The sequence below is a fragment of the Manduca sexta genome, chromosome 19 (assembly GCF_014839805.1).
Source record: "Manduca sexta isolate Smith_Timp_Sample1 chromosome 19, JHU_Msex_v1.0, whole genome shotgun sequence".
NCBI lineage: Eukaryota > Metazoa > Arthropoda > Insecta > Lepidoptera > Sphingidae > Manduca > Manduca sexta.
In genome coordinates, this window is record NC_051133.1 from 584,285 (window position 1) to 596,626 (window position 12,342).

Genomic DNA, 12,342 nt, shown 5'->3' on the forward strand with positions numbered 1-12,342 from the left:
ATTGCATTACCGAGGCACGTAAGAACATGGAACAGGTAAGTATGTTAAAAAAAACCGTGCCTATGTCGTCAAGGCTCATTACCGCATATAAGAAACCATATTACGTTAATTTGTTATAAGTAAGACCGCCAATTATGATCATAAGAGAACAAAACATTGTAAATCATGAATGGCGTTTCCTGCCACATTCGAAGATGTGTCACTCAGTGTCAAGGCTGGTTTTTGTTGCATATAGTTCAAAAGAGATGATTATATTTTTTGCTGTTATTAAGTCTTATTCATTTATTAAATAATTTTGTTCTTTTTATTATGCATGCCTTTCAACAAAGATCGAAGTTCCTTTAACGATAAGCGAGGAAACAGCAAGGAGTGAAGCGAAAGAGGTTGGTCGCGAGATGTATTCCTGTGGGGGATAAATTAAGATCTGCAAATGTTTCAGGTTCTCTGATTCCTAAAGTCTTTTTGTTATATGATCACGGCAAAGTAACTCCATAGCACCTAATGAAAGTAGAATGGGGTCCAATAGGATTTCGCCTGACGAGAGATTTTGTACAGCTGGTCCCCGCTTAGCTCGGACTTTGCCCTATCTTTTCCTGAAAACGAAAGCAAAATAGGAGACAGAACAATCAATGCCAAATTTTTTGCCAAATTTAATTACATTATTACTAACATTATTGGTAACTTACGGATATCGGGCCAAAGTTCATCGTTATATCAAAGACAAATATTCATAATAACTGTGGTTTTTTGAAATCTAAAAACTCATATGAATTTTAATTGTCCAACCCGGTAATCAGACCCAAAACGGATCCAAACTGCAGTATGCTGCAACTTGACAAGTAAATCAAAATTTTCAATTATTCAGGTCAGGTAGAAATAAAAAAAAAATCCAAAATCACACAATTATAATGAATAATTCACTAAATACAATCTTTAAGATTCCTCGTGATTTTTTTTATAAATCTAGTTTAAGACCAAAATATCACAAAGCTGCTACAACTTGACACATTGCTAAAACTGTAAATGGCATGAAAGGACAAGGGCCTACGTAAACAAAACCATCATATTACTCACTACGTGTACCGGAACGAGGAACCGGCACTTCTGTGAATGTTAAGGTTTAAGTGAAGTTTTATTTTAGTACACTTTAAGAGCAGACTTCCAAGACCTATCTGATCCTTCAGTCTACAGCAACCATTAAATAATTAATCTCTTTATATTGATGTCAGAATGATGGTTTCTAATAGTAAAATTTGTAGCATGGTAGCGGGACCAAAAAATAGCACGTAAGCAGTAAGCACTTTAAGGTAACGTATGTATATTTTGCCTAATTGAATCTATGATATGATATGATATAGATTAATATCTATTTATATATTATGATAGATTTAGGCCGTCGTAATAAATCCAGTGCTCTGTAATGTATAAATATTTAACATGGTCGTTTATTGTCATGTTTATTAAATGCATTTCTTTAGCAGTATTTTTTTTCATTTTTCAAAGATGACGGGCACAATTAATTTACCTATAGTTATAATATTTGCATATTTTAATTAACAAATCAGGTATTTATTGTTTTAGGTTGGTGACGGAAAATATTTATTTGAACCCTGCTTGAAATTTGATGCTAAATTAATTTCCAGCTAAATATTTAAAGAGATCCATTGTCATTATGCGATTAAGAATCCATGTTCAATAAACAAATAGAGATAACGCAGGTGATCCTAAATATACGTTTCTACGAAAGCGGAATATTTATATGAAGCTGAAGAGTTTGTTTGTTGAATATTGTGTAGTAAGTATATATGAACGCGCTAATCTCAGAATCTACTAAACCGTTTTATTTTTCTTTTTTGGGAAGCTATATTACTTCTGAGTGCTATAGCCTACTTTTTACTTCTTACTTTTTCAAACAAACAAACTCTTTAGCTTTATATATTAGTACACACAAGCAATGAATAGTGTCGACTACGCTTGACGAATCGAATGACTCGGCACGATTCGATTCTGTTCTAGTCGACGCCAGCCTCTACATTTACTGTCTTGTACCATATTAATATTATTTAATATTTATTTATTAGCGATGGTATAATGCAGCAAGTCCTGCATGACCTCCCATGAGAACCAACTGTTCTCTGAAACTATTTTCCTTATACTCCGTGGAGACAATTGCTAAGGTGATAATTTTATTGCAATAATCATAACCGGTCGTCGTTAACCGTTCAAAGAAACTATTTATATTAATCATGACACGCGCCGAGTTATTTTAAGATCCATCGATTATGATGGCGATTGAGCGAACTGGGACTAAGACTGTTCGCGTAAAAAATATCAGTTAGAAAAAGGAGGGCAACGAAAAGTTGAGAAACCTGATATTGACTTCCACTGCCGTAAACACCTAAGTGCAATGGACCAGGGCCGACTTTTTTGACGAGTATTCGGCATGCTCTCTCTTAGGCCCTGATTTGGATCCCACACCCCCCAGAAATCCCGGGTAAGGCGGTCCTGCAATGGACTCGTGGCGGTGTTACTGATTTAGGCAGAGATATCAAGATTGGAAAGCGTTTACCCTTAGTAGGTATTGTTTTTTTTATACGTTCTACTAATATAAAAGAGTAGCATATTTTTAGCTGATCAATTTAACGTTTATATATTATGTTTCTTTTGAACATCCAATGTCCTAATCTTCGTGGGGATGTACTTGCATTTTACATATTCCGAAATCATTTATTTTTACGATTGTCAAATATTGGTGCAACGCTTGCAAATGTACTAATATTTTTGTAGTGTTTACACAACGACATTTTATTTAGATATTATTTTGCACCAGCATAAACCTCGTGATGGAATTTTGTAATAATGGCTCAAACCTCACTGCATTAAAAAAGAACAGAATACCTACAGCAGTAGTAAGACAGCAAGATTCGCTTTTGAATGAAAGATGAGACAGGAAATTATTATTGAACGAATTTGAAAAACCAGATTTCTGAACTTCAAGGAAACTATCATCTACAAATAAAATTTATCAGTAGTGATGGCCAGGCTTGGTGCTTATCATCAGATAAAGGAACTGTTCGAATCAATTTCTTAAAAAACAACAATATTAAGCATAGCAGACGATGTATGTTTGTGAAAAATATTGGAGGCAAACAAACTGCTGCCTGCGGTGAAGGTGTCAATTGCGTAATTGCCGAGTTCTGTTTGATTCATTTATTCTCAGCTGTACCAAGTTCAAGATCGTCACGATAACATGGTGGGGGTCGAGTAGCTTATTTGGGTTTGGGTACGATGCTGGAATCCCTAATTCCTGCATCGGAAATATCAATATCTACCTCCCGTAGTGTAAAAAGTGAACAAAAGTGACAACTTTGCTGGATTGTGGAACAATTCTTTCGCTTTTTCCACATTCATCACACTTCTTATGCATTCCTGCCAGTTCTGTGTACTTTTGCCTTATCCTTTACTTTTGAATGTCAGATATCTGACATTGAAAAGTTTAGTCCGGTCAACCCCTACCAACTCTTCGACTTACAGCATCCACTCATAAAGTCCAAACCACCTTAACCCGATAATAATAATGTTTGCAAATATCTGATTGATCGTGGTTATATTATGTGCAGTCCATTACTTTTGACTACCCTTTCGGATATAAGGGTGTGATGATATACCTGTACGCCTTAATTCGGTAAAAATTGTAGTGTATATAAAAATGGTCAATAATATAATTCCGTATATAAATTGGTATTTTGAATTAGTCTTTTTTCATATCACTAATCGCTGCAATTTTCCGATCAAGTCATTGAATAAATAACATTCGTAATAGCATGAATAATTGTGAGACATTTCAATAAAATTAGATCTAAATTGAAAAAAAAAATATAATTGCGATATTATAGAATTTAAACTTTAAATGGAAAAATCCCAACACCCTACCCAACACGCGGAAAAGCTATGTTAAAGGGAAGTTATGCACGAAATTGTTCTTAGAGCCAGTAAATCTACGCTAGACGTCTTATATGCGGGAGTCAGTGCAACACTACTTTATTTATTTTTGTAGCCTAGCAGCAGTGAGTGGAAGTATGGTCATTTTTGAGAAAATGTTGTCTGTGTCATTACTTGAAACGTAAAATCTCTTGACTGAGAGTGACAAAGGCAGTGAATCATACAGTCATTTGGATTTCAAAGTCCTAGGTGTGGATAACTTACGATTGTCCTAAAACAACACTGACGGTAGACGAATCGATAGATGCTGTAGTGTGTAAGTATAGTGTGTACTATAGTGCTTTAGCCATCCTAGCTGCAGAATCCCTTAAACCGCCCAAGAATTATACAATTTTCTGAACTTACCGCCAGTTCTCGTTTTTTATTTGACAACCAAAGAAGCTGCTCCTTAAACCTTCGCAGAGGATCAGACAGCGCTTCACCTCAGTGTACATATAATGTGACGTCACAACGACGCCGCATATAAGCCCGTACTGTGGAGTTGCGCGTCACAACTACCGGTCACTCGCAACACACAACATGCTGCGATACGCCTGTTTCCTATCTGTGATACTAGCCGTAAGATCCGCTTCGGGTGAGTTCCAAATTTGAATTTGAAATTGTCTTCCATTTTTACATTTTTCTCCTTTTTTAATATCCAAGGATTAGGAACTGCATTTCGGAGATTCTTTTTTTTAATCGATCTGTCGTGTTTCTGTGTAATTAGAATATTTTTGCAGTTTTGTTGTTTTATATTTATCATTTTACTACAATGTTTATTAAAGTATTTTCCAAAGCCTAACATTATATTAGCACAATTAAGAATTATGCTATTTTTTTAATTTCTTTCTTCGCACATTTAAAATTATATTCAGAAATAAATTCATATAGATTAATATACTTTTTACCATAATTAGTATAGAATATAGGTACGTATTTATTGTGATACTTCATAACTGTTAACATGTTTGATTTATTATTAGCACCATTATGATTATTAAATTAGGACTGCAATAAATACAAACACTAGCCAATTTTCACTGGGCTTTGATCATTTTTTTACTGCTAGACACATTTCATTTGCACTTTAAATTTGTTAATGTATTTTGGCAGTTAAAATAAAAAAAAAACTCTTTTGTACTTTTGACATTTGCAAACACAATGCACGAATTGAACCCTCGACCTTATACTACCAATGCACTCTTCACGTAGGTCAATGTCACGTTGACATATACTGCAGGCTTTAACGAATAATTAACCTAAAGTACATTTTCGCGGTTTTTTCACTGTGCGATAGCTGTGCAGTATTTATATCTACACTAGATAGCGTTCACTACATTAATATCAGTGAATACCTCTAACTGTCGCTTATTACAAGTAATGAGATTTAGGTTCAGCTCTACATCTTTCGCCAATTGACTCTAGCTTCTATTATACTTTTTATTAAGTCCAGTGTACTTTAACAGTACTAGAATTAATATTATCTTGCTATCTAACTCAGTAAATATTTTCCTCTAGCCCCTTTTATCAAGCCGTGTAAGGACGCAGACAATGCCTGCACCCTTGCGTCGGCGCAGGCGGCGTTACCGCATTTCGCGCCAGGAATCCCTGAGCTAGGAGTGAAGTCCTTGGACCCATTGTATTTCGACGTCATCAAGGGCGACCAGGGAGGTCTCCAACTGACATTCAGAGACACAACAGTGACCGGCATGAAAGGATGCACGATTGAGGCTATCAAGTGAGTTTCGCAGTTATTTATTTATTGCGAGGGGCTTGGAAGGTAAGAGGTTATTATAAAGAATACCTGATAAATTTATTAGAAAAGATACTTTACATAAGAAACCAGTGAATGAATAGTATTCAAAAATGTGTTAAGCGGAAACCAAATTGTTACGTTTAATATGTAAATTAATAAGGTTCCAAATATGTAAATTAAAAAAGGCAATAAATAGTTTGACCAGTTTGAGGATCAAGAGAAAGACAGTTTTTCAGACACAATACACTGTCTTTATTGAAGCAATAAGTAAATTTTAAGCCCATCCAACTGTTTTGTAAGATAATGAAGTTACATACTTATTATGTCACTTCTTAATATTAAAATTAACAAATACGAAAGTTTGTTAAGATGTTTATATGTTCGTTAGAAGTAAGTAAGCGAAACTGTTCAACAGATTTAGATGAAATTTACCACATACAGAAGCTATTTTCTTACTGCCCCACCTTAGAATACACCCTGTATAGTCCACTTATCCCAGGAAAGAACGCAGTGGGAATTTTATATAAGGAAGAAAAGAGGTAGAGAGCTGTTTAAGAGATATTGTAAATATCATTTAGTTTATGTTAATATTATAACATACATTATATCATAGACAATTCTGGACATGATAAAAATGCGGAGAAAAAGCTGTTTATTAGATTGAAAAAGCTATATCAGTGATATAAAAAAACACACTATCATTAATAAAAAAACCGGCTAATGGCAAAAAAAATATTTCTATATTATTGTTGGTTAAATTCTAGAGTTACTCCCCTGTTCTTCTCTGGTGAGAACTGCTTTCCGAACTGGTGGTAGAGTTAATATTGACCGAACCTAAACAATGTATAACATTTTACGGATTCAAATAAATAATTTCATTTCATTTCGAATGCCTCAGTAGCGTAGTTGCAATGCGTAATGGGAAGGGGAAGGTCCATCGTATGAGCACCGAGCAGCACCCACTACCTAATATATTCTTTTCTATAATGCATGTTGTGGATGTCAGCAGTTAACATCTTATTTAACTATTATTACCTTTTTATGACAACTGGTTAAGTTTAATGGGCCATTGTTATGGTTGATGTTGTATTATCTTCATCGAGATTGACAATAATTTATGACATTCAGCGATTACTTGAGTCCTGGGTGAGAAAGGAGAGATCGTAAGTTCGATTCCTGTATTTTTTATGGTCCGCGATATATTTCGTGCATGGTGTGTGAGGCGAAAGTCCTTCGTAATTTGACACTAGATACTTAAAGTAGAGTCAGAGAAGTGTGAGTGCTGGTTCGGTTTATTAATGCATCCCTTTTGATCGGGTGAAATCCTTTTCTCGAAATAAAAGGTCTATAAGGCAATTTTATGGAAAAAAAGTAGTTTTTAATTTATAACTAACCTCGCGCCCCGACTTCTTACAGATGGCACATATACATAAGCCTACATGTTTCTTCTGTCACATAAAACATTAATTAATTAAACACATAAACCTTCCTTTTGAATCACTTTGTCCCTTGAAGAAACCGTATTAAAATCTGTTCGGTTTTTGAGTTTATTGCGTTCATACAGGCACGGCGGGGAGACTTTATTTTATCATATGTAAGAATATCTTTTTATTACAGCTTTATTCAATCTTTTTTATTACATGTACAAAAATACTTTTTTCAATTAAATTGGAAAACTTAATGTCCATGTGTCTGCCTACAATCTTAACTGCACTGCTTGGAGACAAATAGACGTACCTAACAAGTACCAAGTGTAGTAACTAGACCGTATATACGAGTCGAGATTAAGGACATCGTTTAGTGGGACAAGGGCATTATGTTTCTGTTAGTGTCACTAAGTGCAACGATGAGTTAGAATAATATTGCCATAGATTATAATACGGTAGGTAATGCTTATGTGTAATGTGTGTTATAAGTATTGTGTAAGATTAAAAATAAAGAGTTTTTATTATTTTTAGGCAGTTGACGATACTAGTCTCTCTTGTTTAGTGACAGAAGTTGGGTTCTGTTCGGTGAGGTCCTGAGTTCGTGTTTCAGGTCCGGTAAATATATAGGTTTTTTCTTAAAAAGCTTGACCTGCATTGAATCCTCCATATTCATAATGTTACAGATCTATCAATAGTATATACTGTGTGGTGGTACTGATTTTGTACTACCTTATCGTCTTGAAAATTCTATGCCAATATTAATATTAAATTAAAGATCACTGGCTCACAAATTTAAACCAAACATTATTGTATCTCTTTAACACTTAGCTTCAAGAGAAAATTCTTTGCGATCTCTAAATTTTGTAGCAGATAGACAATGGACAATTTCCATAGACAAATAATGAACAGAAAGAACGCTAACTTTATATCTAAACATCTGTGCAACTGTGACGTCAGGAATATGAATGTTGTTCTTAGGGAAATATTCCACACTTTTGCAACATGCGTTTACTGCTGATAGAACTGGTCTATGGTTTTTCATATGAATAATATTGTCTTATCTCACCCACCTTTATTTTTTTATTGATAATAGAAACAGCGACACATGGAAATTATAATAATGAATATTTATTTATTAGAGGAAACGATCAGAACAAATTATGACAAAAAATTAAAGAATGAAAATTAAGGTTCTTAATCCATCATAGTTTTCACTAAGAAGTAATACGTGTTTTTATTACTCTTATTATGTGTTTTCTTTTTCTTTTTTATTATGCACCTGCAACCATCCTCTCTACACCACCCCAAGGTTGACTGGGACAGAATGCCCATGGCATTAAGTCCGCCTGTATACCATGGGTACAAAGTGTAAATAAATAAGATATACATACATAGAAGAGAGTAAACGGAAATTAATTTGCAATATTACAAAAAAAAATGCATAAAAGAAACAAACAAACTCAATCAAATGTGATAAATATTATGATAAAGAAAATAAATGCGCAACTTACACCGTTCGTTATGCCATATTAGTTTACCGGGTACTATGAGACCGATTCTATGAATTTACTAATAAATATTGAAATTCTTTTTTGTTTCTGACTTTTTGCATAAGCCTACTAATTCAGTGATTCCCAAAGTGGCCTATATCGACCCCTAGGGGTCTATGACAACCTGCAAGGGGTCTACGTCAGCGAAAAAAAAATTTGGGGGTTCATGAAATGAAAATGGGGGTCCACGATAGTGGATCTCAACACATACACTGATAGTACCTATTTACTTACATAATACTATATTATAATATCAATACATATATATTATTTATAAAAATACCTATGAAGTAAAAAAAAAATATATATGTTTATAAAATTGTGTAAACTAAGTTGTAGGATGTTGGTATTCGCTTTGTGGTCGCAATACATTTTGAACTTGTGTGTCGCAGTCTCAGAGCTTCGCTAACTTGCACTGACTTGTTCAATTTGTCACTGTTACCAATCTCCTAACGAAAAAAAGAAACAGACTGGACATAATTAGCCGAGGAGATTTAAGATTAACCCTTACAAAATTGACGCCAAATGTTGATAATTTATTATTAAAGCATCAGGTTCATCCTTCTCACTAAAAATATTGACTTATTGCTTATGTTATTTTATTTATAGTTTATTTTATGTTTATTTAATGTTACGTATATTTTACATAACAGACACAAAAAATTATTTTGAATAGTTTTAATTTAAATTCAATTAATAAATGTATAAATTAACATGTGTTTTTACTTTAAGTTTTTAAAACTAAACTTCACTACAGTTAGAAATTTACAGGAAATCAATATCAGGTAAGTAGGGGGTCTACCCAACACGGAAAAACATGGCAGGGGGTCTACGACACAAAAAAGTTTGGGGAACTCTGCTACGATTGATAAAAATTGTAGTTTATTGATGTCATGTAATTATATCAGTTTAATCGATTTTCGAGTTTAACATGTTCAGACTGGCGTGGTAGGTGACTTTATTTTATAATAAGTATGAAAGGTCCAAATTCACGGTTAAAATAATTAAACAAGTTTTAAAATTTTTGGCCACAGAAATATAAAATTACCATTGAGCATAAGCTAGTAACTATTAATTTGACACAATTAAAGTAATTTCATGCATCCATGATACAATTTCCGGTGTATACATATTTTTTTTATAAAATGCCTTGGCAATTGTTAGTCGTTTGTGATGATTATGACATCATGACATTATTTGTCATTCCATATTTTTCACTGAACATACGAAACGTTACAAGATAATTGTTACCTACGTATTTTTAGTTTTCTGTTAGAGTCACTTACTTGTTGTTCGTTTTAAATATGCTTGAATGTTCGAGATGGCTGTAGATATAATTAATGGGTACCGTAAACCGTTTATACCAATTTGTTTTATTTTTATCAAGAAAAAAAAATATATTTTACAATAGGACCTCCAGTTTTTCCGTTTATTAAAATATTAATTAATTGAAGCTTTTTATACATCGTTATAATACACATGTAATTAAATAAAAGTAAATGAAATGATTGAATTTCTCACAATCGTTATGATTATGAGAAATTCTAACGTTAATAGAATCGCAATTAGGGTTCTGCATCCGAAAGGCAATGGCGTTTGATTATGGACAGTCACCTCATTTTTCGATAAAAAGTAACTTATGAACTCATCGTAGTAAACTATTGTAGTTATTGGACATGTCATAACTTAAATAGATTGTTTGACGGAGCAATGGTTTCATGATTTGTTTCGCTTTGTATGGCCGTAAGGTCAAAAGGTCGGAAGGGTTACTGCCGAGGACAATATGTAGGAAGCGGTGACAAACATTAATTATAATGTAGGTTATTTTTCCTTAAACGCGTGCCTTTGCGAGCATCATGGCCGCTTTTTATGACTTGAACTGTTTTTATTAATTAACGAGCAATCGGTTGCCACTACGTTCTCTTGGGTGCCTTTCCCGCTACAAAATTTGGTACAATACTATACGACGCCAGCGCTATCTAATAAAAGAGTCAGATAAAAAAAAATCATTATATCACATGGGGACAAATTACCAAGACAAAACGCAGATCTTTGTAAGGCCTCTTTACCCAATTATTGAAAAAGGCTTCTGATTTTTTAACTCCTTGCAAGATCTAGGTCTGGCAATAGCCAATTACCCCGTTCACCACCTCTTAAGGCCACCACTAACTATAAACTAAGTCAATAGATTAGGCTTGTGTTAATATAGGTTAATTGCTTCTATAAGAGGTAGCTAATATATTGCGCTATTTTAATGTTTCAGATCGGATCAGAGCAAAGGTAAGCAGCAGTTAGCCGTGAAGTGCTCGGTGGACCTGACCGGAGACTACAAGCTGGACGGACAGCTGCTCATCTTCCCTATCAAGGGTGAAGGGAAATACCACATCAACATCCGTAAGTGATTTACATTTTTGAAATATATAATATTGTAGCCACGTGCTTGTCATACATGAGTAGCCACAGAGATATGAATTGTGTCTTAAGTTGTAAGTTTTAAATATCATGAATTTCACCAACATTCGCCTCGGGCGGGATTGAACCAATGGCCTTTCGTTTTATAGATATCTCAAGGACCGCTATGGAATGAATCAAACTTTAAACTTATAAGTTACGTTCTATTTGACACTGAAAATATGATTAGATACTGTTTTATTTCTCGTAGTAATATTTATTTTCAACTACATGTAATCTATATTTTATATGATTTTTAGTCAGAATAGAAGTTAACCCAAGATATGGAAAAATATCTACTGTACCTACCTTTATTTTTGTTCGTGAATAGGAATGTTACATCTTCTTATACCGATGCATCCACACATTTTTTTTTCTAGGCGACATCATAATTAAGGCACACACGGATGTAGTTACGGTAACAGGAGCAGACGGCCAGCCACACTGGCACATCAAGGCATGGAAACACACGTACGAGACCAAGACTGGCGCTAAATTTAACTTTGACAATCTTTTCAACGGCAATAAGGTTCTAGGTAAGAAGGTTATAGGTGTAGTGATATGAATGTCGGTCTGCTTGGAGAATTAATAATTGTCATTGTTTATGGTAGTCTTGCTTAGTTATTGAATAACGAGGCGTCTGCGATACTCCTCTCATCATTCGAAGGCAATTAAAAAGGTCTTTTAGTAAATGCCATTAGAATGTGCGCCTCAGAACTATTCAATGAGAAAATGTATGTACTTACTGTGAAAATAAAAAATCATAACTGTTCGTAATGTACCAAATAATTTAGAAGATAATAATTCATTATGTCCTTATTTTGCACATTTTTAAACTAACATAAATATCTCTTGACTTTATTAATAAAAAATTATACAAAAGCGCATACACGAGTAAGTATACAAAATGTAACAATAAAGATATAAAATATTCTATTTTCATTTAGCTCAACCTGTGGAAGAATTTGTGAACAATAATTGGCAAGAGGTGATGAAAGAAGTCGCGCCGCCAATCGTCCACGCCATCGTATCCAGGGTGGTGGAAGCGGTGGAAGCGTTCTACAAGGCGATACCAGCTGACCAACTGTATATTCAATAAGTGCAATGTGATATAATATGAGGGTAGATATTATTAAAATGTGGTTTCGTTTTGTTCAGCTCATATTTTATTTCATTC

The 12,342-nt window shown here is 34.0% G+C and overlaps 1 protein-coding gene across 1 annotated transcript; it reads left to right on the forward strand.

Moving 5' to 3' along the window:
* Window positions 1-4,330: 4,330 nt before the first annotated feature.
* On the forward strand, window positions 4,331-12,322 carry LOC115441186 (circadian clock-controlled protein daywake). The gene is made up of 5 exons (XM_030165864.2): window positions 4,331-4,576; window positions 5,500-5,719; window positions 10,978-11,108; window positions 11,546-11,701; window positions 12,113-12,322. The coding sequence occupies exons 1-5, from the start codon at window positions 4,522-4,524 to the stop codon at window positions 12,262-12,264; spliced, it is 714 nt and encodes a 237-aa protein (XP_030021724.1). The 5' UTR covers window positions 4,331-4,521; the 3' UTR covers window positions 12,265-12,322.
* Window positions 12,323-12,342: the final 20 nt, after the last annotated feature.

Coding starts and splice junctions, on each gene's coding strand:
- LOC115441186 (XM_030165864.2), top strand. CDS start 4,522: ATGCTGCGATACGCCTGTTTCCTATCTGTGATACTAGCCGTAAGATCC. Junction 4,577..5,499: donor AGCCGTAAGATCCGCTTCGG/GTGAGTTCCAAA, acceptor ATTTTCCTCTAG/CCCCTTTTATCAAGCCGTGT. Junction 11,702..12,112: donor CAACGGCAATAAGGTTCTAG/GTAAGAAGGTTA, acceptor ATTTTCATTTAG/CTCAACCTGTGGAAGAATTT.